The sequence below is a fragment of the Mauremys reevesii genome, unplaced genomic scaffold (genome assembly GCF_016161935.1).
Source record: "Mauremys reevesii isolate NIE-2019 unplaced genomic scaffold, ASM1616193v1 Contig1, whole genome shotgun sequence".
NCBI lineage: Eukaryota > Metazoa > Chordata > Testudines > Geoemydidae > Mauremys > Mauremys reevesii.
The window spans coordinates 3,943,819-3,969,356 of NW_024100715.1; the positions used below are offsets into that span (position 1 = coordinate 3,943,819).

General features: G+C 49.9%; 1 protein-coding gene across 2 annotated transcripts; it reads left to right on the top strand.

The window, feature by feature from the left end:
• The first annotated feature begins 658 nt into the window (after positions 1–658).
• Positions 659–24,947, top strand: LOC120392414 (C-type lectin domain family 2 member D-like). 2 transcript variants are annotated; one of them, XM_039517153.1, is made up of 7 exons: positions 659–707; positions 6,257–6,397; positions 14,998–15,114; positions 15,898–16,076; positions 17,894–17,997; positions 20,950–21,147; positions 22,562–24,947. In XM_039517153.1, the coding sequence occupies exons 2-6, from the start codon at positions 6,313–6,315 to the stop codon at positions 21,098–21,100; spliced, it is 636 nt and encodes a 211-aa protein (XP_039373087.1). In that variant the 5' UTR covers positions 659–707; positions 6,257–6,312; the 3' UTR covers positions 21,101–21,147; positions 22,562–24,947. The 2 variants fall into 2 exon arrangements, with proteins under 2 accessions (XP_039373087.1, XP_039373086.1); XM_039517152.1 differs by lacking the exon at positions 22,562–24,947 and having other exon boundaries at positions 20,950–21,674.
• The last annotated feature ends 591 nt before the right edge of the window (positions 24,948–25,538 follow it).

A 25,538-nucleotide genomic window follows, 5' to 3' on the forward strand; every position in this document is an offset into this window, starting at 1 on the left:
TCCCAAAGTGGGTTGCGACTCCGTTTTAATGGGATCGCCAGGGTTGCCGTTAGACGTGCTGGAGGCTGGGGGCTGAAGCTGAAGCCCGAGCCCACCACCCGGGGCCAAAACCGAAGCCTGAGGGCTTCAGTTGCGGGCGGCGGGGCTTAGGTTATTAGCCCCCACCATCTGGGGCAGTGGGACTCAGACTTTGGCCCCCAGCCCGGGGTGGTGGGGCTCAGGCTTCGGTCCCCCGCCTCCTGGAGTCATGTAGTAATTTGTTTGTTGTCGGAAGGGGGTGGGCGATGCAATGAAGTTTGAGACCCCCTGCGGCACAGTGGGGTGCTGGTCCATGACAGATCTTCATCAAAAATAAAATAAAATAATGAATAAATCAGAGCTGCCGGCTTCAAAAGCAGGGACGGGATCCAGAGCTGAGGCATTCAGAACCAGGGGCCAGGAGACAGAGTGCTTGGGTGGGTTCAGAATCGGGGACAGGGTGTCCTTCCCACAAGCGAAAAGCGACCAAGCACAGAACCAGTCCCCTGGACCCATCCATGAAAAGGGGGAGGGGTGGGACTCAGCTCAGCCCAGCAGAGTGTACTCAGGATGAAACAATGAAACAGAGCTGCTTGATACGCTCATGATATTGTGGGTTGTGCCTCTGTATTCCGAGAAAAGCAACTGCAACCAGGAAGCAGCTCACTGCACTCACTGCAAGGGCTGAGGTAAGCAAGGGGGCCCCGGAGGGAGGGTTTTGTATCCTTCACTGTGGTGCTGGGGCGGCAGCAGCAAGGCCAGGGCGGGGCTGTAACTAACCCAATGCCAAGGTCCAAGAAACAGGAGGGGGGGGGGAGGAGCCTCCTCCTTGCCCACACTGAGGGTGGGAGGGAGGAGGCAGGAAATGGGTGGGGGTTTCTTGATTCAACTCGGGATTCGTTTGTATCTTCCTGTATTTGAAATCACTGAAGTGAGGAAAGTGGCCCCTGACTTGCTCTGAATTTCGACCAAGGCCGCCGAGCTGGAAGAAAGAAAAGGAGTTAGTTGCTGCTGCCTGGGCCTGGCAGAAGCAAACGGCAGAAGGAGGAGAAGCAGGGAACTCTGGACTCCTATGAGTTGTACAGAGTTGAGTTTGAGTTGGCGCTATTTAACCTTGGGTTAGTTTGTGGCTTTCACTTTCTGGATGACATTTTGTGTCATGTTCTCTAGACCCTTAAAAGCCTCATTTCTCCTCGGCCACTAACGCACAGCACAAGTCTCTCTCTGCTGCTCTTATTGTGACAGGGGTGCGGGAACAATGTGTACAGTGGGGGGGCTGAGAGCGTATGCTGGAAATTGTGTTTTTTAGCTTTGCACTGGCATCAGTTACTGCCCGAGGTGCCGGGTGTTGAGTTTTGCTTGGGTTTTTTACTCCAAACTGGGATTAGATTAGATGCATGTGTAAGCAGGGAATGGTCCTGCTATTGTGGGGAACTTTCCTGGCTTCTGCACTACCCCGGTGAAGTGGGCTAGCGAAAGGATCTGAGTCCTCGCTCCCACTTCCTTTACCCAGAGGCCTCCCTGCCTTTGAGGACTCCCCTTGCACTCTCCTGTCTGGCAGAGTCCTCATAACCCCGACAAGGCTGGGCCCAGGATTCCTGGGGGGGGCTCGACCCCCAACTCTGCTGTGGTCACCCAGGACAGGGGCTAGGGTGTCCTAGGGTGTTTCTTCCCACACTGGGCACTTCCCTGACCCACTGATTATTCCATACAATTTAAAGCAAATACAAGTTGTTTAATTAACAATTAATTTTAAAAAAGATTAAGGAAAAATGGGAAAGGTTACAGGAAAACATGTCACTCTGCTGTGTGGCAGGGAACATCACAACCAGTGCCTCTGGACAACAAGGCAGTTCACAGTCTGTTCCTTGTAGGTCCCAGGCCTCCATCTCAGGCCCTGGCTGTGCTGCAGGGATGCTGCGATTTAGACACTTGCAATTGTGGTGGCCACACACCTCCGGGCTTTGGGTGGTGGGGCCCTTCTTCCCAGCATCAGCCCCCCGTTGGGTTAGGATCCCCCTCCCAGCCTGGCCTGCAAGGACCCATGGCTGGGGGTGTCTTTCTGCACTGGGCCCTTTGCCCAAGGTCTCCCCACTTGGCTGCCAGTTGCTCACCACACCCGGCTCTGTGGCTGCAGCTCTGCTCCCAGCACAGGATCGGCTCTCCCTGGGCCATGTTGCTGGCTCTGTAGCTGCAGCTCTGCTCCCAGCACAGGATCTGCTCTCCCTGGGCCATGTTGCTGGCTCTGTAGCTGCAGCTCTGCTCCCAGCACAGGATCTGCTCTCCCTGGGCCGTGTCTCTGGCTCTGTGGCTGCAGCCCTGCTCCCAGCCCAGGATCTGCTCTCCCTGGACTGTGTCTCTGGCTGGCCCAGCCCTGCTCCCAGCCCAGGATCTGCTCTCCCTGGACTGTGTCTCTGGCTGGCCCAGCCCTGCTCCCAGCACAGGATCTGCTCTCCCTGGACTGTGTCTCTGGCTTTGTGGCTGCAGCTCTGGCCCCTCTGGACTGGATCTGCTCTCCAGTTCAGCTTGGGCCCCCCTGCTTTCTCCTTAGCTCGGCCCCACTTTGTCTGACCCAGGCAATTCCAGCTCACAGGGAGGACAGGACCCACCCTGGCCTTCTGTCTCCCTGATTAGCTGCCTGCCCTGTCAATCAAACTGACCTTGAGCATTGGCCTCTCGCCATTGCCCCTGGGGACTGTCAGTCTCAGGGTCCTGATTTCCCATCTACCCCTCCCCTTTTAGTGCTGGGAGCAGCCAACCAACCCCCCCCCCCCGAATGTTAGTCAGGGGGCAACAGTGCCCTTATACATGGACGCAAACCGTGCCTTATAGTGCGTCTCTCTGTCTGCATTTAGGGTTTGGACTGATGCAACTACATCGGTGACTGCAATCTGGGCAGATCCCCCAGTGTAGACAAAGCCTTTGCTGGATCAAACCCCCACAGACCCTGCCTTTAGAGAGGAATCCATCAGCGTAACATCATTTGACAGAGGCAGCCCAATCGTTCTAACTACTGTGGGAGTGCCTATGCTGTGGGTGCAACCCCAGAGTTCAGGGGCACTGCCCGACTCCCAGAATTCCTGGGCATGTTGCATTCTGGGTAATCTTACAGGCCTGCTCTGCAATGGCTTGGGCACTATGGGACAGCAGTGTGGGAAGGGAAGGGCCGTTTGCCCTGATGATGTCACCACAATAGCACCAGCTGATTCCCTCTGCTTGTACTTGGGGGATCTTGGATGGGTGGATGTGCAGTAAAACGCTGACCGATGCAAATTGTAATGTGGATACGAGGGAACAGGCTAAAGGATAGAGCAGTCCTGTATCTCTCTAGTGCAGACAGGCCCTTGGCTGCGCTCCCTTGACTTACACCCACTCCGCCCATGGCCAGGGCAGTTTCTCTAATTTGCATGATGTAGGTTTTCTACACCCTCTTCCAGCTCCTTGGCGGCTAGGTTCGATGGGCTGCTGCCCCCCATTAGATCCTCTGCCTTGCTGTCTCCCTCACCCACCCAGTGCTTTGCTCTGCCTTCTACGCCCTTTCCCCAGCTCCCACATCCCCTCCAGCCTCCCAGTTAGTGCCTCTGCTTTGCGGTCTCCAAGTTCCCATGTGCCTGGCTGTCCCCCACAGCTCCTTCCCCTTGTGCCTGGGGCTTCTCCCTGGCCCTCCCACCCAGTCCCTTGTATTGTGCTTCCATCCTCGCTTCTGTCTCTTTCTCCCCCTCTGGACTTCTCAGGACCTCGGGAGTGAACTGAGGTTTGCCTCCCTTCCTAGCACAGCGTGGGGGGCTGCTGCTGAGCTCTTTAGGTAAAGGGGGGGCATTTTATGTAGGTTCTTGGACGCCCTTGTGGGTGAGTCCCTTTGAAAATGCTTTGCTGTGCTACACTGCACCAACCAGGAAGGCAAGCGTAATAAAAGCTTGGAGCATTGTTTAGTGGCTTTCATTTCTACGGTGCTAGGGAGGTCACTATTCAACAAAAGCCTTTTTTCCAGTCGAAAGCATGTGTGGGTCGTGTTAACACTGGGAGCAGCTGCTCCTGGGTTACAGTTTAACTGCCAAGGTGCAGCAGCAGAAGTGCTTGTCCCAGCCAGTCCAGGCAAGCCCTGGACTGGCAGCAAACCTACCCAAAACTGTACTGTCTGCTCTGCAGCCAACACTGGTGGTTAAAGCCTCTGGCTTTTTCCAAAGGAGACAGGCCCAGGGGCGGCTCTAGGCACCAGCTAAACAAGCAGGTGCCTAGGGCGGCCAAATTTAGGGGGCGGCGAAATGACGGGCGTGTATGTGCCCGCTTACCGGCAGAGCGGCGGGAGCTCTTCCCCGGCTGCAGAGGACAGGCCGCTCCTCGGCTTGTCCCCGCGGGTGCACACCAAGAAGCGGCCCCTCCTCTGCAGCCGGGGAAGGGCCGCGCTACCAGCTCCGCCTGGGGTTGCTTACCGAGGAAAGGCGGGAGCCGGTAGCGCAGCCCTGCCCGGGCTGCAGAGGAGGGGCCACTTCTCGGAGTGCACCGGTGGGGACAAGCGGAGGAGAAGCGGCCCCACCACAGCAGCCCGGGCCGGGCTGCGCGACCGGCACCCGCCATTCCCGGGAACCAAACCCCCCCCCGGCGGAGCTGGTAGCGCGGCCCTTCCCCAGCTGAAGAGGAGGGGCCGCTCCTCAGCTTGTTCGGGCTGCTGTCCTGCGGGCAGCGGCCACCCCGCACCCTCCAGACCAACCGGTAGCCAGCTGCGGGCGCCTCCCTCGGGGCGGGGCTAGGGCGGCGCTGCGCTGCTCGGGGGGCGGGGGCTCGGGCTGCGGTCGGCGCCGCTGGGGGGGGGCGGCGCTCTTCTTTTCTGCCTGGGGCGGCAGAAAAGCTAGAGCCGGCCCTGGACAGGCCCTAAAGCTAGCAATTCGCAGCTGCAGGGGCAGTGTGGCCTAGTGCGTACTGGCCTTTATTCCAGTGGCTCTGCCCCTGGTCTGCTGGGTGAGTCACTTCCAGGCTCCGGGCCTCAGTTTCCCTACTTGTAACATGGGGACAAGGATCCTGACCTCCGTTGTAAAGTGCTTCCTGATCTACTGCTGAAATGCACGAGGCATTACTATTAAATTGGGTTTGTCAAAAATGTGACCAAAGAGCTGCAAAAGAAGGTCTGTTTTAAAAAAAATATACTAGGGGGCCTTAACGCACATGATAGATACAATATAAAATAACGAGAGGCGATTCCCATCATATCGCTCTTCGTTTCCTCTCTGAGATAAACAGTCCCAGTCTTTCAAGAACATGCAGATTATTTTTATTTATTATGTGTATTATGGCTGTGCCTAGAGGCCCCAGCTGAGATCAGGGCCCCGTTGTGCCGGGCGCTGCACAGACACACAGGGAGAGACAGTCCCTGCCCCAGAGAGCTTACAATCTAAATAGACAATGGGTGGGAGAAAGGAAGGTTTATTATTAATCTACTCATTGTTCTGAGTGATGTATTAATGAACCAGAGGATGAATGACAAAAGATCCCCATGAAGCTCGTTAGCCCTGACATCACATCATTATTGATTTATATTATGGCAGGATCCAGGAAGCCCAATCAAGGGTCAGGGCCTCATTGCGCTAGGTGCTGTACATACCAGTAATGAAGCAGATAGTCCAGGGGTGGCCAACCTCTGGCTCCGGAGCTGCATGCGGCTCTTCAGAAGTGAATATGTGGTTCCTTGTATAGGAACCAACTCCGGGGCTGGAGCTACAGGTGCAAACTTTTCAATATGCCGGGGGTGCTCACTGCTCAACCCCCGGCTCTGCCCCAGGTCCTGACCCCACTCCACCCCTTCCCCCAAAGCTTCTGCCCCTTCCCCTGAGCCTGCCATGCCCTCGCTCCTCCCGCTTCTCCCCCAGAGCCTCCTGCACACTGTGAAACAGCTGATTGTGGTGGGCAGGAGGCACGGGGAGGGAAGGGGGGGCGCTGATTGGTGGGGCTGCCAGCCAGCAGGAGACACTGGGGGCAGGAGGTGGGATGACGGGGCTGCTGACATATTACTTTGGCTCTTTGGCAACGTACATTGGTCAATTCTGGCTCCTTCTCAGGCTCAGGTTGGGCACCCCTGAGATAGTTCTTGCCCAAGAGTGCTTAAAATCTAGTGGTCCGACAGGATGCAACTGGTTGTTGAAAGGGACAAATGGGGTAGGGGTGAGTTGGGCAGATGAGGTGCTACTAAAACAAATAGTTTTGCAGAAGTCACAGCTTGTAAAAACTCTTGGTTATATTACAGAGCCTTCAGGCAACATCCAGTGAAGGACAACTGGATTCCATAGATCCCAGGAATAGATGGGGAAAGGCACACAGAAGGAAAAAGTCGAGCCAGAGGAGCTGCTTAAAGTCCAAAGAGATGCAGAGAAAGGAGCAAAGTCAGGTAACCAGCTGAGTATAAATGCTCTGGGGGAAAGTTGGGGAGTGTCACTGAGTCACAGAGAGAACCAGACTTTCCAGAGAGGGAGGAGGAGGACAAAAGGTATTTGGGCTCAGATCCATGGAAGAAGCAGCCTAAATTCCGCCATGGAGCTGGGCCTAGGTCTCCTCAGTGGAGTCCTCTGCACCAGCACCCAATTTACGTGCAACCGGTCACCGTTACCGTAATGCCGCTGAGAGCAGGACGAGACGTGGGGTCGGATGGAGGGAGATAGATGGCACAGAAAGGATACTTAAAGCCATGGGAGATCACCCCCCGGGCAGGGTGTGAAGTGGAAAAAGATGAGGGCTGAGTTCTGTACGCTTTAAAATGTAGCTGGCACATCCCCCAAAAACCTGTCATGGCAAAGGTTGTGCACACGCACAACCTCACATGTATGCATGGAACTGAACAGTGGTTGGGGCCAGTTGAGTAACTGGGCCATCTGGTTGCCCAACTAGTTCTTGCGAATGGGGATTTCTGTGGGTGTGACACAGAAACATGCCTTGTTTTTTGGTTCCTGCAACATTTCAATCTTCTGGAAATTTGGGGCCGAATACCAGGGGAAGGGGTGGGAAACAAAACAGAGGTGGTGTCATCTGTGTATACAGCGCTGGTGAGACCATTACTGGATACCGTCTCCACTTCTGATGTCCACACTTCATGAAGGATGTTGGCAAATTGGAGGGGGTTCAGAAAAGTGATACAAGATTCGAGGTCTGGAAAACCTGCCTGAAGAATCTCAGTCTGTTTAGCTTAACAGAGGGAAAGTTAAGAGTTGGCTTGATCGTGTTCTATAAGCATCTACACAGGGAGAAGATCTCTGAGAGAAGAGGGCTCTTCAAGCTAACAAAATTAAGGCAGAACAAGATCGAATGGCTGGAGGCTGAAGCGAGACAAATACAGACTAGAAATAAGGTGCGAAGTTTTAACGATGAGGGTGATTCACCTTTGGAACATCTTGTCTGAAGACATGGTGGATTATTCATTGCTTGGAGTCTAAGTCAAGACTGGGTTTCTCTCTAACATCTCTGCTCCAACTCGAAGAGACATTATGAGCTCAGTGAGTGGAATTCTCTGGCTTGTTTAGGCCAAACTAGATGGTCAGAGAGGGTCCGTCTGGTTTTAGACACTATGAATTAGGCAGCAGAAGCACTTCAATTCCACATCTACTCGTAACAAGGTCCCTGCTTGGTTTATCGGGGGGATTGAACCCAGTATCTCTGGCTCTAAAAGCATAAGCATGTATTGCCTGCCTGAAGCCTTACCCTGTCCTGTGCCTCTGAAGGCTTGGTCACATGCTGTTCTCCTACCTACGTCCCAAAATACCCTTTGGTTGTCCATAGTGCTGGTCTCTGGACACCACCACAAAATACCCCTGGGTTTCCCAGGGGTCCCCATTGCTGAGTAGAGCTGGTGAGTCAGAGAGGAAGCTAGCAGAACTAGCTGGCGGAACTTGATTGGGCAGATAAAATAGCTCATGACGAAAAAACAAAACCAGTGGTTTTGTGTTGACATTTAAAAAGCAGCAGTTGTCTAAGCTGTTAACAGAAGGGATGTGGGTGAGGGGAAGGGATGAGGGTCTATTTTCTAGCTACTGGGGGCAGGGCCCAATAATCTCTCTAAACTGTAGCCTTCACGTATGACTGTTCAAGGTCTCCATCTTTATCTTCAAGGCACGCTGTGGCCTGGGCCCAATATACCTAAAAGCCCATCTAAAACTCTGGGATGAAGACCGTGGTGGACAGCTCTGTTCCTCTGGCCCAATTGAACCCTCAACTATAGGGTAACGCTGGTCTGTGTGGGTCTGTTTCTTCGGGTACAGCTCCCAGCCTGTGGTGTGAATTCCCCCAAGAACTAAGTAAGGACCATCACAAACCTCAGCATCTTCCACTTCAAGTGCAAGGCACATTCTTTTGACCAGCCTTCTCTTAGACATAGAGCAACGGGTATATTTATAATAAAATCAGATGCATCCTGCCACAACAAGACACTCCACTGCACACGCATCTCCCTCTGGGGAGAGGCTGAGAGAACAAACGTGACAGATGTGTAGCCACGTTTCTTAATGCACGTCTGGAAGGCACTCAGGTACGGTGATGAGCATGGTATAAATACCAATTTTGAATAGAACAGACCAGGGGTCTGCAACCCGCGGCTCTGGAGCCGCATGCGGCTCTTCAGCCTCCTTGTTGTGGCTCCCTTCGGCCTTGACAAAAGAAAAAAAAAAAGAAAAAAAAAAGAATAACGGTTATTTATTAATTTAATTTTTATTTATATATTATTTTATTTTTGTTTATTTTGTTGCACAGTTATCTTGGAGTTCGAGGTGATACTTTAACATCGAACTTTTAAAAAGTTTTTATAATTTGTCAATTAAAATATGTGTCACATCCACGTCTATAGCCCTTGCCTTTACCTGCAGGCAGCTTCTTGAGTGTGCGACCCCCGCGGTAAGCTAACCATGAATACATCCCAAAAAAGAAAAATCTCAGAAGAAAATAGAGAGTTTAATTCTGCATAGACAGATTCCTTTGCCTTTACTGCCAACGACGCTGGCTTACCTGTGTGCTTGATATGTGGCGAGAAATTAGCAAACAACAAAAAATGTAATGTTGAAAGACATTTTCAAAACAAGCACTCAGCATTTTCTGAAAAGTACCCAACTGAAGATGGGCGAAAGAGAGTGATTTCGGAACTACTACGGAAAGTTGAGCAGAGCAAACATACTTTCAAGAAGTGGATCAACTCTCCAAACTCAACTACAGCTGCTAGTTTTGTGGCAGCTCATGAGATCGTAAGGAGGGGGAAGCCGTTCACAGACGGAGAATACATGAAAGAATCGTTCATAAAAATATCAGAGCATCTATTCTCCGAATTCAAAAACAAACAGGAAATTATTCAGAAAATTAAAGAAATGCCTCTCTCTGCAAAGACCGTCAAGGACAGGACCATTAAAATGGCAACAAACATCACCAGTAAGCAAATTGATGACATCAATTCAGCTCAAGCATATTCAATTGCCTGTGATGAGTCAAGTGATGTAAACGATATTGAGCAGACAGCACTGTTATGCAGATATGTGAACTCTGATGGGCCGCAGGAAGAACTGATTGAACTCATATCGCTAAAGGGCCAAACGCGGGGACAGGACATTTGTGAGACTGTTTTGAGTTGTCTAAAAGCCAAAGGAATAAACACCACTCACCTGGTGTCAGTTTCTACTGATGGTGCACCCAGTATGAGAGGAGCACAGAAGGGCTTTGTGAATTTACTTCAAAAGTCGCTGGATCGAGAGCTGATGACGTTTCACTGCATCTTGCACCAAGAAGCACTGTGCGCTCAAACATTCCCCCCTGAATGTGTGGAAGTGATGAACCTCGTTATTAAGATAGTGAACAAAATAATTGCAAACGGGTTAAACCACCAACAGTTTTGTTCATGGTTAGATGAAGTCGAGAGCGCATATTTGGATCTCCTGCTGCACAACAGAGTTCGGTGGCTGTCAAGGGGAGACGTGCTGAAACGCTTCGCTGCTTGTCTGGAACATGTGAAAACCTTCTTGGAAAGCAAAGGCCTCAACTATCCCGAACTGGGAGACCTCGATTGGCTGGAAAAGTTTTATTTCATGGTGGATATGACAAGTCACTTAAACACGCTGAATAAAAATCTCCAGGGAAAGGGAAGCACGGCCCTGCAGTTGCTGGAGGATGTTCTGGCGTTTGAGCGCAAGATGACAGTGTTTGCCAGAGATGTACAGAGAGGTACGCTCTCTCACTTCCCCTCCCTGAAAGAGTTCAAAGAGAACAATCACATAAATTGTGATTATTTACACCGTGCAATTATGGCAATGCAAGCTGCATTTGGAGAAAGATTCAGCGAGTTCAGAAAGGAAAAAAACACTCTGTCCTTCCCTGTCACACCGCTGGACATCGACCCATCCCTGCTGAACATATCCACATTCACAGGGATAAGTCAGCCCGATCTTGAAATTGAACTGGCCGACATAGCGGATAAAGACTTATGGGTGTCCAAGTTCAAAAGCCTGACAGCGGATCTCGAAGAAGTCGCCCGTCAGAAGGCCACTCTCGCTAAAGAGCACAAATGGAATGATATTGAAAACCCCCCCAAACCCGACAAACTTGTTTTTGAAACATGCAGTGCCATTCCCGACACGTATATGAACATGAAAAAGTATGCATTTGGAGTCCTGTCCATCTTTGGCTCAACATACTTATGCGAGCAAGTTTTCTCGAGCATGAACTTCATAAAGTCCAAATATCGCTCCCGCCTCACAAATGAGAGCCTACAGTCCTGTGTGAAGATCAAAGTCACATCTTACAGCCCCGACATAGGGAAGATCAGCATCAAGCTTCAGAAACAGAAGTCACATTAAACAGGTGAGAACACTAGCATTTAATAGGCTATTATTATTCAGAAAAAAACATTTATTTCAGACCCGGAGCTGATGTAGTTTTTTATTGTATGTTCAGGTGCTTCAGTTGATTGCTGGCCGAGAAAGAAACCCGAAGAGGATGAGAGCACACTGAAATGGACTTGTCAAAAAACGTTATTAATTTTATGTTTACTTTTTTAAAACTGCTAAGCTGCAACTATATTTTTTTTATATTAAAGTGGGCTACGTTTTATTTTAATTTTACACAAATACGGGAAGGACTCAAAAAGGCCTGCATAGTTCAGTGTTTAATTTATTTCAAAGTAGGCCTACACATGCACACTGCACTTCTGTTTGTTGTATTCTGTTGTTGTAACAGGTAAAATTAAAAAAGATTAAAACTTTTAAAAGTTTATAAGCAGTGTTATGTTTTGCGGCTCCAGACTATTTTTCTTTAGTGGAAGAGGGGGCAAAATGGCTCTTTTGATAGTAAAGGTTGCCGACCCCTGGAACAGACCTTGCTGAAATGTTTTACATTATTACTTCATTAGAATGTCCTGAAAATGATATACTTTCATAACTTTCCACTGAAAAGTTCAACTGTGCTGAAAACGATATATTGAATACAATAGAGTGAAAATGATATACTTTGATCATTTCCCCTAGACAATTTCAACAAAATCAATATGCTCCTCCCAAATGCTTCAGCAGCGTCAAATCAGAATTTTCCAACAGAAATTTGGAAATTTCAACTAGCCATAGTGTTAGAACTGATTGAAATTTCTCATTCATTTCCCCTGAAAAGTGTCCTTTGAGAGACTTTGTTTATTTTTTCCAAAAATCCCGAAAATGTTTCATTGCTCAAAATTGGAAACTGATTTTTTTGGTGTCGTCTGTGCAAAAAATCCCAACCCAGAACAACCCCCCCAACATTTTTCACAAAATATGTTTGCCGCTGTCCAGACAGCTCTGTGTGTTCAGCAAAAGTGCTCATTCGATGATGATTGAAAATGCGTCTCATTGGCTGGATCCCACAACCATAACAAGTGTCTGCTTGTGACCTACTGCTATTGGGTAGCGGTAGGGGGCGCTGTCTCTCTGACTCATTCCCAGCATGCCCCTGGCAGCCCAAGAAATAGATTCATAGAGTTGAAGGCCAGAAGAAGCTATCAGATAATTTAGCCTGACCTCCTGTATAGCACAGACGACTACATCTCACCCAAATACTCCTACGCTGAGGCCAATAACTTCAGTTAAACTAAAGTATTTTAATCCTCAGAGATCAGGAGAGACCAAAGTGCCATCAATGCCCGCTGTGCTCCAAGCAGCACCCCGGAACCCCCATATTCACCATTGGCATATAGTTATGGTATGTTTTGTACAAGGTATGCCTTGCGAGGTATCATTTTAAAAGGCTTGATCTGTTGAACATGAATAGCCTGTTGGATCATTTGTGCTATCATTGGATGAGAAGTTATGAAGTTTTGCTACAGATGTGTAACTGAAATATGTTGGGAACACCCACAACCAGCCTTTCAGGTGCAACAATTGAGGCGCTAGACACGCTGATGGTCCCTTACAGAAATCCACACTCTCAAGGTCTATCCCAGGAACTGTATACAATGGAGACATCTCGGAGAGAGCACACACACAGTGGGGAAGAAACTATAAAGGAGGGGAAGTGACATCATCACTTGGCTTCACTCCCTCCACAACTCAACACCTGGAAACACATCTGGAAAAGAAAGACTTTGAAGGGAGGAGGTGGCCCCAGACTGGAAAGAAGAATCCCAGCCTGTGTATTCAGGAACTGTACCAGCTATCATGGTGAGACACTGCCTGATTCAAATCCTGTCTAGTTTATAGACCTCGGGTTTCGATATTACTTTTATTTCTTAGGTAACCAACTTTGATCTCTATGCTTGCTACTTATAAGCACTTAAAATCTATCTTTCTGTAATTAATAAATCTGTTTTATATTTTTCCTAAAACAGTGTGTTTTGGTTGAAGTGCTTGGGAATTCTGCTCAGGTTTCAAGGACTGGTGCATGTCCTCTCCACATTCAGGGAGGGGCAGACTAAGTAATGAACATACATTGGTCAGGCTTCTGACCAGGGCAGGATGGTACAGCCCTTGGGTCCTAGGCTGGGGAACTGGGAGGAATTGGCTGGAGCATCTATATTGTTGGTTCATGAGTGGATGGCAAAAGCATTCATGTAACTGCAGCAGGGTGTGTCCCTGCCTCTGGATGGCTGTGTAAATGCAGTACCTGGAGAGGTTTGAAGCTTGTCACAACATCTCATTGCCGAGCGAGATCCCAGGTTAGTAAGCCAGAGGGCTCAGTGGTACCCCAGTTTGAGGTTGTAGCCCAGGAGAACCCATCACACCCGCGTCCCCTGGAACACCAGGGAGGTCGGAGATCCCTCAACATTTGAGGATGATTGTCTCCCAATAAAATGATAGCTAGTTATCACTAGTGGATCTGCAGGTGGCTAATGAGACCAATCTGGGATCCACAGATCTTGTCCCAGTTGTGGGCGGACATTTTCCAATGGAAGGGGTGGATCTGGATTGTTGAGTCAGGCTGCGGAGCGTTCTTTTCTCCATTTCTTGTTGTCTCCGTTGGATCTCGACATACTGGCATCCTTGGCACAAAGTCCTTTTCCATTTTGCTCAGTCGAAGGCTTGGGTTTCCCATGAATTTATGTCAATATTGTACTTCTTCACATTGGCTTGGAGGGTGTCTTTGAAGCGGGTTTTTGTCCAACCCTCGACCATTGGCCATGGCTCAGCTGTGAGAATGTGACCTGCTTCAGGAATCGATGTTCTGGCATTCAAAGAACATGACCAGCCCAACGGAGTTGGTGGCGGACGGTTGTAGCTTCAATGCTGTAGGTTTTGGCTTGGTACAGAACAGTGTTGTTGGTGTGTCGGTCAGCCCACTTGATTCGGAAGATCTCGCGGTGGCACCATTGATGGTATTTGTTCAAGGACTTTGTGAAACGTGTCTAGATGTCCCAGCAGGCAACCCCATGTCCCATGCTACACAGGCGGGCAAGACCCGACCCCCAAGGTTCCTGCCAATCTGACCTGGGGGGAGATTCCTTCTTGATCCCAGATCTGATAATCAGTTACACCCGGAGCATGTGAGAAAGATGCACCAGCCAAGCATCTTAGACATCTAGAGCAATTCTGGTGTCACAAGCATTCTTAAGTAGATGCTTTCCCTTTTAGCCTGCAGCACCCCCTCTGGCTGCTTACTGCATTGCAATGGGAGGGATTGGAGCTACCTTGCTGCCTCCCTACAAAGCTTGACTGTCTTTGCCTGAGTCTATGGGAGCGCATGGCAAAGGACGACCTTTTGAAATATGTTCAGAGTCAGGCTGAAAAGGTTGGGTGCCCCTGTTGTAATTCGTGTAGGTGATACCTAATTAACATGCTGTTGGTCTGTAGAGGTTGGATCTTGTACAAAATTTATGAGTCTGCTACTGCTTCTTACATTAGAGGATGTGCCCCTTTAGCTCAAGCTGCAGCAACTCATGCCTTTAGATCCCCAGGTTCAAATCCTACTCATGGATTGAAGCTATAAATTAGTATGTTTCCTATCTATGGCTGGTTTCACAGTAGTTAGTATGATGCCACCTGGAGTAGAGTGATTTGCAGGTGGTACTCTAGTCCCTAAGCATGGCCATGCTAAAACACAGGGTGCCTCTGGTGGCCAGCCACGGTATGGACGTGAGTCTGCCGCAGCTTCTGAACTGAGGAAGCTGGGTTCTTTAGCTCAAGTAAGGTCTTGTCTACAACACGCAGCTCTCAGCGACAGGGCTGTGTCAGCACAGCCTTATCGCTAAAAGTCAGCGTGTGTAAACGCTCTTTGTCGGCACTTTTTCTGACAAAATACTACCACTCTGCGAGCGGCGTTGGCTTTGTGGCAGGAGAGTGCTCCTGCCGACAGAGTCACGTTCACACTGCCACTTGCCACGGCAAAACTTTTGTTTTTTGGGAGAGGGCTTTTTTAAGCACACGGGAAAGACAAACGTTTTGATGACCACTTGGCAGAGTAGACAAGCCCTAAGAAAGGCCTGGGCTGAAATCCTGCCAATGACCCATTCCTAGGGCAGCTCAGCTGCCTCTCCAGTGGGAGTGCTAATCACCTTTTCTCTTTCAGATTATGCCCACGACACCGTTTTCAAAAATCTCTCAGCCCATAAAGCCAGAGCTGGAGTCACATGCTTGATCTGTATCATGACCATCCTCATCCTCATCCTGACAGTAGCTCTGGCAGGTGAGTTGCCAGCCCTGCATGCCTGGGTCTCTGTCTCCCCTTTCCCCCTGGAGCTGTCGTGTTCACAGTCCCCGATCTATAGCCCCTGCACCCTGCAATGCTGGGGGGGTGGGTATGGAGGGCTCCAGGGCCAAACGGCCCCCAGTTGAGCAGCTCGTCAGCCACCCCATAATGCTGTAGCAACCACTGGTGCCCCTTGAAGGCAGGTTCTCTGTGCACCTCCGTGAGCTACCAGCAGCTGGGTGGCTGACCCAAGGGGGAGGAATGAGGCAGAAACACCCCATCGCCCCTTGAGGATGGTGGGGATGAGGGAGGAGGGCTGCTGAAGGTCGGGACTGGGGAGGGCAGCAGGGGGTGTCACACAGTCCATGCGCTTTCTCCCTCATAGCCCAGTGATGTATCCTAGCAGGCTCGAGTGCGAATGCTGTCATGCCCCCATCTGGCAAACGGGGACCATGACCCCGAGTGCTCCTTGGCAGATTGCTCCCAGATCCAGGGAGGAGTAAAGCCACCAAAGAGCTAAGAATGACTGGACTCAACCTCCCCCCGATAATCTCATTTTAGCCAAAATTTAGTCTGCAAGCTCTGTGCGGCCGGGGCCATCTGGTCGTTACATGTGCGTACAGCGCCCTGCACCATGGGGGCCCGATCTGTGCTGGAGACTCTAGGTGCTGACATTCCCGCTGGGTGGTGTTTCCCTCCTGCGCTGCGTGGCAATGGAGACCCAGGCCCTGAGATGAAAAGGGAAAGATTTCTCACCTTATGTCGCTTTCTTATTTTCAGTGGTAATGTCTCGTGTCCCCGAGCCTCTTCTTTCTGAGCCCTGCTGCCCGGACGGCTGGGTCGGGTACCGAGGGAAATGTTACTATTTCTCTGAAGCGGAAGGGAACTGGGAATCCAGCCAGAGCCACTGCTCTTCCCTCGGTGCCTCCCTGGCTGGGATCGACACTCTGCAGGACCTGGTAAGGGACTGGGGCAAATGACGTGTTTGGGATTTGTTTTGTTCTAGGGCAAGTTGGGGAAAAAAATGGTTTTTTAGCTGTGAGGGGGCTTTGCCCCCAGCACCTGCAATGCAAGGGAAAGGACCCAATTAATCATGCTCTGCACCTGGTGGGTAGTAACAACCCACCTCTTCAGCAAGGGAGGTGAAGCCAAGGCTTGTAAGTAGACTCAGGGAGCTCAGCTGAGGGAAAATTGCAGAGGAGAGAGGTCTCCTGGGCTAGCGGTTAGCAGGCAGGATACAACCAGGGAGAGGGGCGGAAGGGCTGTTAATTTGAAGACTTGTTTGAATTTTTATTTGGACTCATTCATGCCGCCCCTGGAAAGGGTTTAACTCTTTACACGACTTGGCTCTGTGGTGGAGCCACAGAATATCCCGAGGGAGAGTAGGGAGAAGATGCTGGCGGAGAAAGGAATGTTTTGAAATTGTCATCAAACTGAAAAGTTGGGAGGGCCCGACATTTGTTTTGGGTCCATTGAAATGTTTTGTTTTGATTTCCAGTATTTTTGAACCGCTTTTTCTAAACATAAATTGAAAGGGACGTTCAAAATATGTTTTAATTGAACCCATCAAAACATTTGGCTTAGAAACCATCAAAACAAAAGCGTTTTTCTTTTTGTTTTCTGAATTTATTTTTTTTATGAGGATTTTATTTTCCGTCCCAAAACAAGCAATTGGATGAAATCGACATGAAGTCACACAATGTTTTGGGATCTCCAAATCTGCATTTTTTGATGAAAAATAAGTTTTGGCTGAAGAATTTGGCTTGGCTATAAGTGGAATCAGCCAGGATTCAGGCTCTGTAGTGCAGAGGGGCCCTGGTGCTTCTTGTACTGGGAGGCAACATTGTCTGAGAGTTCTGGCCACTGAACCCAGCCCTGGCTAGGCCTAAGGTGCTACAGTCAGCGTGCAATTGTAGGGACCTCAGATCCCTCTGGGAGAATCTCTCCTCTCAAGGAATGGCCCAGCAGAGCTCCAGCCCTGGTCATCTCCTGGAGGAGGAAAGAGGCTCTTATTCCTTCCCCAGTTCAGGACTTCCATGCAGATTGGCCATAGTAAGGTGAATCGAGCCAAGAAGGTGACTTGATTTACACCTGAACCTTCCCAAGGGGAGGTAGAGAGGATCTTGGGTAGAGATGGGCAAACTTTGAAAAATCAATTAAAAAACACCCCTCATTTGAGGTCAGACCACAAAAGAAACATTGTCAGTGAATAAAAAAAATCTGAACAAAAAAGTCATTTTGGGTCAAACAAATGTTTCTTTTAGAGACTGAACATTTTTAAATGGCCCTTTATTAAAAACAAACAAACAAACTCCTGTTGCGATTTTTGGGTTTGAACATTTCTTTTTTTCCCCCATTTCAAAATCTCTTGACTTCTTTAAAATATACAAGAGATTTTGAAATGACACGAAATGTTCAAACCCCCAAAATCACAAGAGGAGATTGTTTGTAAAGTTTTGGTCATCTTGTTTTTTTTCAAAATGGACAATTCGGTGAAATTGACGAATTTGTGAAATGTTTGTGTCACCAAATCCACATTTTTCAATGAAGGGGGAAAAAAAGAGACGTTTTGTGCAAAAAGTTTTGCACAGCTCAGCCTCTGGGCTTTTCGCACTGTTCTCTCTGTTCCCTATCAAACTACTCTCCGCACAAAGGCTGCACACAGAGTTCCATGGAGACTGCGGAGAGAGGTTTAGTAGAGCTACATTCTTGGGTGGTAGTCTCCCTGGAAATCCTTCTAAACAGACCAAATTCAAGTAGACTCTTTGTTTTAAAGGCTTTCCTGATGCGCGCTAAAGGTACCGTTTACCACTGGATCGGCCTGCGGAGGGAAGAAAGCCAGCCCTGGAAATGGGTGAATGGGACAGAATTCAACAACGTGTGAGTCCCACTTTCTTTCTACGAAGTTTCTCCATGTTAGTTCACAGGCGCTAAATTTGCTCAGTGGGCTGCTAAACGTGCTCAGATCAACAACGCATTATATTAAAAAAATAGAATTGTTTACTCTTCTGTGTAACCCCTCTCCATTTCCCAGCCAGTTCCAAAACTGAAACACCTTCCAGCCTCTCACTCAGCCTCCCCTCGGCTTCTCCCCAAGCCTTTGTCCAGTGTCCCGGGCAGAGGTGTTACCTGGCCTCCAACCCCCCCCCCCCCCTGTGTTCTCAGGTTACATGCTCAGGTGTGCTCCCTTTCCCCCAGTGCAGGCCGTCCCAGCACAACTCCCCTGCAACCTTTCCAGGTCAACACTCCCCACTCAGCATTCACATAACACAGCCAGAACATTCCCACTTCGTCACAGAGGGGTGTTATTTAGCAAAGTCCCTTCTCACCAGCTGTCTTCCCATTCACTGCCCCATGGTGCCACTTCTTCCCTGGCTGATAGGGAAACCCTGGCCCTCCACCTTCTCCAGGTTCCAACTCAGGGACCCTCAGCTGTGGTCTGCTGCCTCCTGAACCGTGTGGCTTTGCGCTGAGCCCTCTCCTGCCTTCTTCTGGGTCTACTAACCCAAACTCCCTCCTCCCAGGGAGTGACTGCAGGCTACCATGGCTCTGTAGCCCCTACACTCACCTCCCTTCTCCTGGAGAGCGACTGCAGCCAACTTCCCTGCAGCCTCTTTCGGTTGTCAGCTTCTCGCCTTTATAGCCCCGGCCCAGCTCCTCCCCCACACTGGACTTCATCAGCAAATTATGCCAGAACACACCCAGGTGCAGCCTGTTGGTTAATTGGCCTAATTTACCCCGTCAGGCCTTGTGAGAGGTGGACACCCCACCATGGCTATCGAAGAGGAAAGCTGAGCTTGTGGTTACGTCCCTGACTCAAGAGATCAGAATTTGATTCCAGGCTTTGCCACAGATTCCTTGTGTATGACCTTGGGCAAATCCCTTTGGCTCAGATCCTCAAAGACATAGGTGCCGATTCCGTGGGTGCTCCGGGGCAGAAGCACCCATGGGGAAAAATTGGTGATGCTCTGCACCCACCAGCAGCTCCCCGCCCCAGCTCACCTCCGCCTCTGCCTCCTCCCCTGAGCGGACCGCGTCCCTGCTTCTCCCCCTAGCTCCCAGTGCTTGCCGCTGCAAAACAGCTGTTTCACAGGGGCAAGCACTGGGGAGGAGGGGGAACACGGTGTGCTCGGGAGAGAGGCGGTGCCAGGCCGGGGATTTGGGGAAGGAGTCCAACAGGGGCAGGGAGGGGGCGGAGTTGGGGTGGGGCCAGGGGCGGGTCGAGCACCCACCGGCGCTGGGAAAAGTTGGTGCCTATGCTTAAAGGTATTTCAGCCTCTCATTCCCACTGATTTCAACAGGAGTTAGGGACCTAAATACCTTTGAGGATCTGAGCCTTAATCCCACTGGGCCTCAGTTGCCCAGCTGTAGAATGGGGATAAGGATCATCTTGTTTTCCCAGCCTTTGCTTCTCTTATCTGCTATAGATACTGCAAAGACTTACATGCTTAATTCACACATTGTGAATAATCCCACTGGCTCCAATGGTTACTCACAGCATGTAAAGCTAGGCTTGCCGGGGGTGGTGGTGTGTCTTTGTAGGATCAGCGGCTTAGACTGGAAGCTCTCGGAGCCCCCTTGGGACCCACAGAGTGAGAGAGACAAAGAGCTTGAAAGACCAAAGATTAGAGGGTAATGGAGGCAGATTTGCCCACTGTCACACAGACATGTCTTCAGATTCCTAATCCACGTTGGGTGAGAGCATGGGGAAGAGTGGGGCTGAAGGAAACATCAAATATAGATGTGGCACAAAGGACTCAGCAGGAAAATATCAGCCCAGAATAAGCCTTAAGTGGAAGCCACCTGAGGTGTGGATCAGTAGGACTTGAACCCAGGCCCACCAAGCACCCCACATCCCCATGCTACCACCTGCTGTACCCTGGCTGCTTCCTGTGACCCACCCTCTGCAGAGGTTGCACGCCACAGGAAGCCCCGCCTCAAGTGATCTGACTGACAGTTGTCTTCACGGTCCCTGATTGACCCCTTGATCCTATATAAGCCCTTGGGGCGTAGCAGGAAGTGTCCAGGCAGCTGCCCTGCCTCTGAATGCTTGGTATTGACCTTGGCTCTGACTTGGATTCGACTCCCGATTGATCCCTAGAACCGCCACACGGACCCTGATTTCCGATTCAGGCTTGACCCACATCTTGACTCTTCACCCTGCTACTGGCTCTAACCACTGACTTCAGTTCCTGGCTCCCAAGCCACTAATCCTGCCTTCCTTTGCCCAGGATCCTGACACACAACCACTGGCCTCTTTCTCCCACGGCTCCCATTTTAGCCTTTGTTAAATTTCCCCCTCTGGATTCACTCCCTTCCCACCAGGGAGGAGCTTGGCAGTGCTCCAGGCAGGGGCGGCTCTACAAATTTGGCCGCCCCAAGCAATGATGCCCGGGAGGCGCCCCCGAGCCGCGGGAGCAGCGGACCTGCCGCGGGCATGACTGCGGAGGGTCCGCTGGTCGCGCGGCTCAGCTGGACCTCCCGCAGCTGCGGTCCGGCGGCTCCGGTTGAGCTGCCGCAGTCATGCCTGCGGGAGGTCCAGCCGAGCCGCGGGACGAGCGCCCCCTCCGCAGTCATGCCTGCGGCAGGTCCGGTCGTCCCCGGGCTCCGGTGGACCTCCCGCAGGCATGACTGCGGCAGGTCCACCGGCCCAGCCTGCCGCCCCCCTGGGAAAGGGCCGCCCCAGGCGGCTGCTTGCCCCGCTGGGCTCTAGAGCCGCCCCTGGCTCCAGGAGTGGGAAATCCCTTCAGAAATCTGGGCTGTCTCTGACTTCGACTCTCTCTGCCTCTGCCTAGCGCTGACTGGCTCTCTGCTATGGTCTCCCATTTACAGGTTTGAGGTGAGGGGAGGAGGATACTGCGCGTATCTGAATGACGTGGCCGTCATCTCCTCGAGGTGCCAGACGGAGAAGAACTGGATCTGCAGCAAACCCAGCCTGCACCTGAGGAGTGGCAAGAATGGGATGGAACAAAAGAGGCCTTAAAACAATCAGGAGAAGCTGATAGCCATATATCCCACAATAATCAGCAGGTTGCATTTCCTGCTACACTCGCTCTGCTGTTGGCATGACACTCTTAACTGCACATGTAGCTTGCAACACCATTTATGCTGCCTCAGTGCTTAACTTGTAATGACAAAGGTGCCAGAGCTCAAGCAACTTTTTTTAACTTTCATAACTGATGCAGCAAGATGCCTTGCTTATGACCTGCCAGGCCTAAAGGTGCTGAATGAAGCTCAGCCCTGGCACAAATTAAGCAGTTTTGTGCTGCCTCTGAATTTGGCCCAGTCCCTCAATCAGAGGCAGTGGAATCTGTGGCAGAGGTGAGCTGGAGCCAGCTCGCACCGGTTCACAGGAACCAGTTAACACACATCCGTATTTCCCAGAGATGTCAGGCTTTCTGGTTCTTAAATCGCTGTCCGGGAAAATACCAGCTTTCTGGTTCTTAAAAATTCCTCCCGGGAAAATACAGATGTATGGTAACCCTATTGGTACAAAAAATATTACTGTGGCACATCCCTTAAATCAGAACTTTTTATAGGGAACCGGTTGTTAAGATTTTAGCAGCTCATCACTGCATACTGGGTCAGACCAAATGTCCATCTAGCCCAGTGTCCTGTCTTCTGACAGTGGCTAATGGCAGATTCCCCAAGAGGGAATGAACAGAACAGGGAATCATCAAGTGATCCATCCCCTGTCGCCCATTCCCAGCTTCTGGCAAACAGAGGCTAGGGATACTCAGGGCTAGTCTATACTAGAATCGCTACAGCGGCATTGGTGCACTGATGTAGCTGTGCCGCTGTAGCGCTGCTAGTGCCCTCTCCCCAATAATCGTCGGGGGCACAGAACTCCAGGCCTGGGGCTGTGGTGGCAAGAAAGCGAGCTCCTTCTGGCTCTGGCAAGTGGCGTCCTCGAGAGGCATCGCCGCCGAAATGCTGTGGAAATTCAGCAGCATTTCGGCAGGTGCTCCACCGCCATCGTGGTCCTTTGTTGGCGCCTGCCAGACGAAAAGGTTCAGGACCACTGGATTATAGGATTCATCCTTTAATTGTTCTTTCTCAGACATCCTACAGTGGGGGGTGGGGGTTGAAGTGTCAGAAGGGTTCCCCCTTGCACACTTCTTTCAGTCCTCACTTATTGAATTGCCAGTTTTATTACATAACCTTACAGCCATTATCATTATATAGCCATGTTATTATTTAGGCTGTGATCTTGCAAGCAATTAAGCACACACTTTGTGATAAGCTACAAACATGCTTATGGACTGTAAGCTCTTTGGGGCAGGGCCTGTCTCTCCCTGTGTGTCTGTGCAGCGCCTGGCACAACGGGGCCCCAGTGTTGAGCAGGGAGTCGCCCCAGAAACCCTGAAAAGTGGCCAGATGTCTCTATTTAAGCATTCAAAAGGTGTCAAAAATGTCACTAAGCAACATTCCCATATTTCCACAGAGAGGACACTCCCAGCTGCTGACAAGAAAGCATCAGCAATTCTGAGTTGATTCTGGCTGTCCTGGTTATACAGAGCCCACCTGTTCCACCCTCCCACCCATCCCAACCTACTTCCTCCCCAGACTACTAAACCCCAGGCAGACAAAATGTGCACACTGGCCGACGGAGAGAATCGAAGTGAAGTTCAGAGAATTCAGAGCCAGCGATTGCAGCAAAGCCCAAAGCGATCTCAGGCGACGTTTGGGGGTTTTGCTCGCTGGGAGCTGAGCCCTAGGATTTAGGGGTGGAGTGACTCTCTGGTGGGATTTGATCAGTACAAAGAATAACCTTCTCTATGGCTGGAGAGCCCAAACTGCCCCTCTTGGGCAGCACAGGATCAGTTCCACAGGAGCCTTTTCTTAAGGCAAAGTCCGCTCCGGGGGATGCAGGTTTGCTCTGCCCGGTACAGCTCATCCCCTCAGGAACTCCACCACCAGGAGCTCGAATTGATCCCTTTGTACGGGGAGATTTTTGGCAAACCAGTAAAGTGCCTAAACCACTCTGGCTTATTGCTAATAGTAGTCTATTTAGCAGGCCGTATGAGCCATTCTTGCTTATTGCTAAAAGGAGTCAAGTCAACAGTTCGTAAATTGGTCATGCAGCGGCCTCAGCATAACCAAGCCAGGAGGGGAGGGGATTTTGGGTGCCACAGACGGAGCAGTTTGACCCCATGCCCTTCCTGCTAAAAGTGTTGAAATTGCTGATGCATGTAGTTTAGAAAAACAAAAAGTCTGTTAATACATGTCCCCGGTGTCTTCGCATTTACATGAACGGACCCAAAAACCGAGAGAGCAGAATAACTACCCTGGACTTGGCTACCACAGGGATATGTTCGAGTGCGAGAGCGTAACACTTAAATTCATTACACCCGAGTCAAGCTAGCCCCTAGGCCGGGGCCAAAAGCAAACAACTCCGGACCTCAAGAAAGCCCTGCCAGCTCTTCCCACCGCGACCCGGAAGAGCCTGAAGCAGACGATACCTGGAAGGCTGAGCCTCTCAAAAAACTAAAGCTCCTGTTCCAACAAAATAAGCCCTAAAACGTTTACTAACTATAAATTTCTGGGTGGTGGGACAATAGTTATTTGCTTTCAGTTTGCCCTTTATACATGCCAACCCCCACCCAGCAATTAAATCCTTGCAGCAACTAATCCAAAAATAGCTTTCCAAAATAAACATATGTTAAATGCTATAAATGCTAAAATAGGGGGGGAGCAAAAAAAAAAAAAAGCTTATGCTTGCATTAAAAAAAAATATTGCTTTTATGTTAATCACTCTAGCTTAATTAAAAAAAATGTACAAGCTATTAAAAATACTGCTGTTATATTTCATGCTGTATCTCTTAATCACACCTTTAGTTTTAAAAACCTCCTCCCAAACCTCGGGTCTTGGTTCACTGGCCTTTTCCATACAATTATTAAATAAATTATTTTCTGTCTATTTTTCCTATATATTAATTAAATAATAATTAAATATACAAAATATCTATATAATACTGTAACCAAAAGCTCTGCTGTCCGTAAAACAACCCAATACCTATTTCTTCAGCTTAATTGTAAGTTACATAAAGCTATTCAGTAGCCCCGCCCCCCCTAATTAATAGTTTTGCAAACGGCCAGTAGGTGTAGGCAGAAGCCTCCAAAAGGCCTCACGTACACAGTACCTTAAACTTTATAACTAATCTTTCTTTTGCTGCCAGAGGCAGAAAAAGATCCTGCTTTAAGCCAGTTTTTCCTTACCAAATAACGGTGTTATGGGGTTTAGTAACCACCAATGAAGTGTTAACACGGCATGGTCTTTGTCTGAAATTATATAAAAAGCTTGTGAAACTTGTGTGCAGTAGAGTTTTCTGTATCTACTACAGAGCTCTTCTTTCTTCTGCAGAATAAAGCATTTTTCCTTATCCCTGTCAGGCTGTTATTGGCTCTCAGCTAGGCAGACCCAATATTTCGGTAACACCCGGAATGTTTGTCAGGGCCCAAAGGCATGGACACTCTGGAAAAAAAAAAAACAACACCTCGGGAAGGTGCTTGACCTTTTAAACCTGCTTGCTTAGCAAGTTTTCTTTAAGGAATATGTCACTGTGTTATTAATGTATAAATAAAGGGGGGAAAGTTTGAGGTAGTTGAACTTCTCAGAAGGGGGTCTTCAGGGATGCTCCCTCTGGACACATCTTGGGTCCCCACCAGCAGATGGAAGCCTGGCCAGCAGAAGCCTATCACAGTGCCACTCAAAAGCCATGCTCAGCTTCGGTAATGATCAAGGGCTGGGGGTGTTTTACTAACCTGTCATGGCCCTGTGTAAGTTGCAAGAATCAATAAAGAATTAAAGACGTTTAGCTTTCAGTGTGTTGCCCTGTTTGTGCCAGCCATCTATCAGGCGGACGGTTGTGTCTCCCTTGCTTTATTTCCTGACACCACCTCGCACAGAGTAAAAGTTACCAAGAGCTTTGGGTTGAAAGAACCCCCGGGTAACACCTTCCTCTCATTCCCGGGCCCTCAGCCCAAGAAGCCCTGGACTGTGCTTCCTTCCAAGGACATGACCAAGTCAGATGGAATGACAGTGACTTTGGTGTGCTACAGAGCGTAGTAAGAAGAGCATGGGATGGACTTTATTGAGCTTCTTGTGAATGAGTTTGTGATTATACAAGTTGGCAATGTCTGTCTCTTAATATCACTGTAATTGGCAGTGGAAGTCACTAGATTTTTCACTGGTCACTTTGACATTTATTTCCTCACTAGGGAAATCAGGAAGTCACTAAATCCGGTGACAAAATCGCTAAGTTGGCAACACTGGGACAGGAACTGTCTCTTGCTGTATATCTGTGCAGCGTCCGACCAGGGCCGGCTCCAGGCACCAGCCTTCCAAGCTGGTGCGTGGGGCAGCCCTCTGCAAGGGGCAGCAGTCCCTGTTGTTTTGTCCTCAAGCAGCGCACCGAATT

Coding starts and splice junctions, on each gene's coding strand:
- LOC120392414 (XM_039517153.1), top strand. CDS start 6,313: ATGGGGAAAGGCACACAGAAGGAAAAAGTCGAGCCAGAGGAGCTGCTT. Junction 6,398..14,997: donor AGAGAAAGGAGCAAAGTCAG/GTAACCAGCTGA, acceptor TTTCTCTTTCAG/ATTATGCCCACGACACCGTT. Junction 16,077..17,893: donor TCGACACTCTGCAGGACCTG/GTAAGGGACTGG, acceptor TTTGTTTTAAAG/GCTTTCCTGATGCGCGCTAA.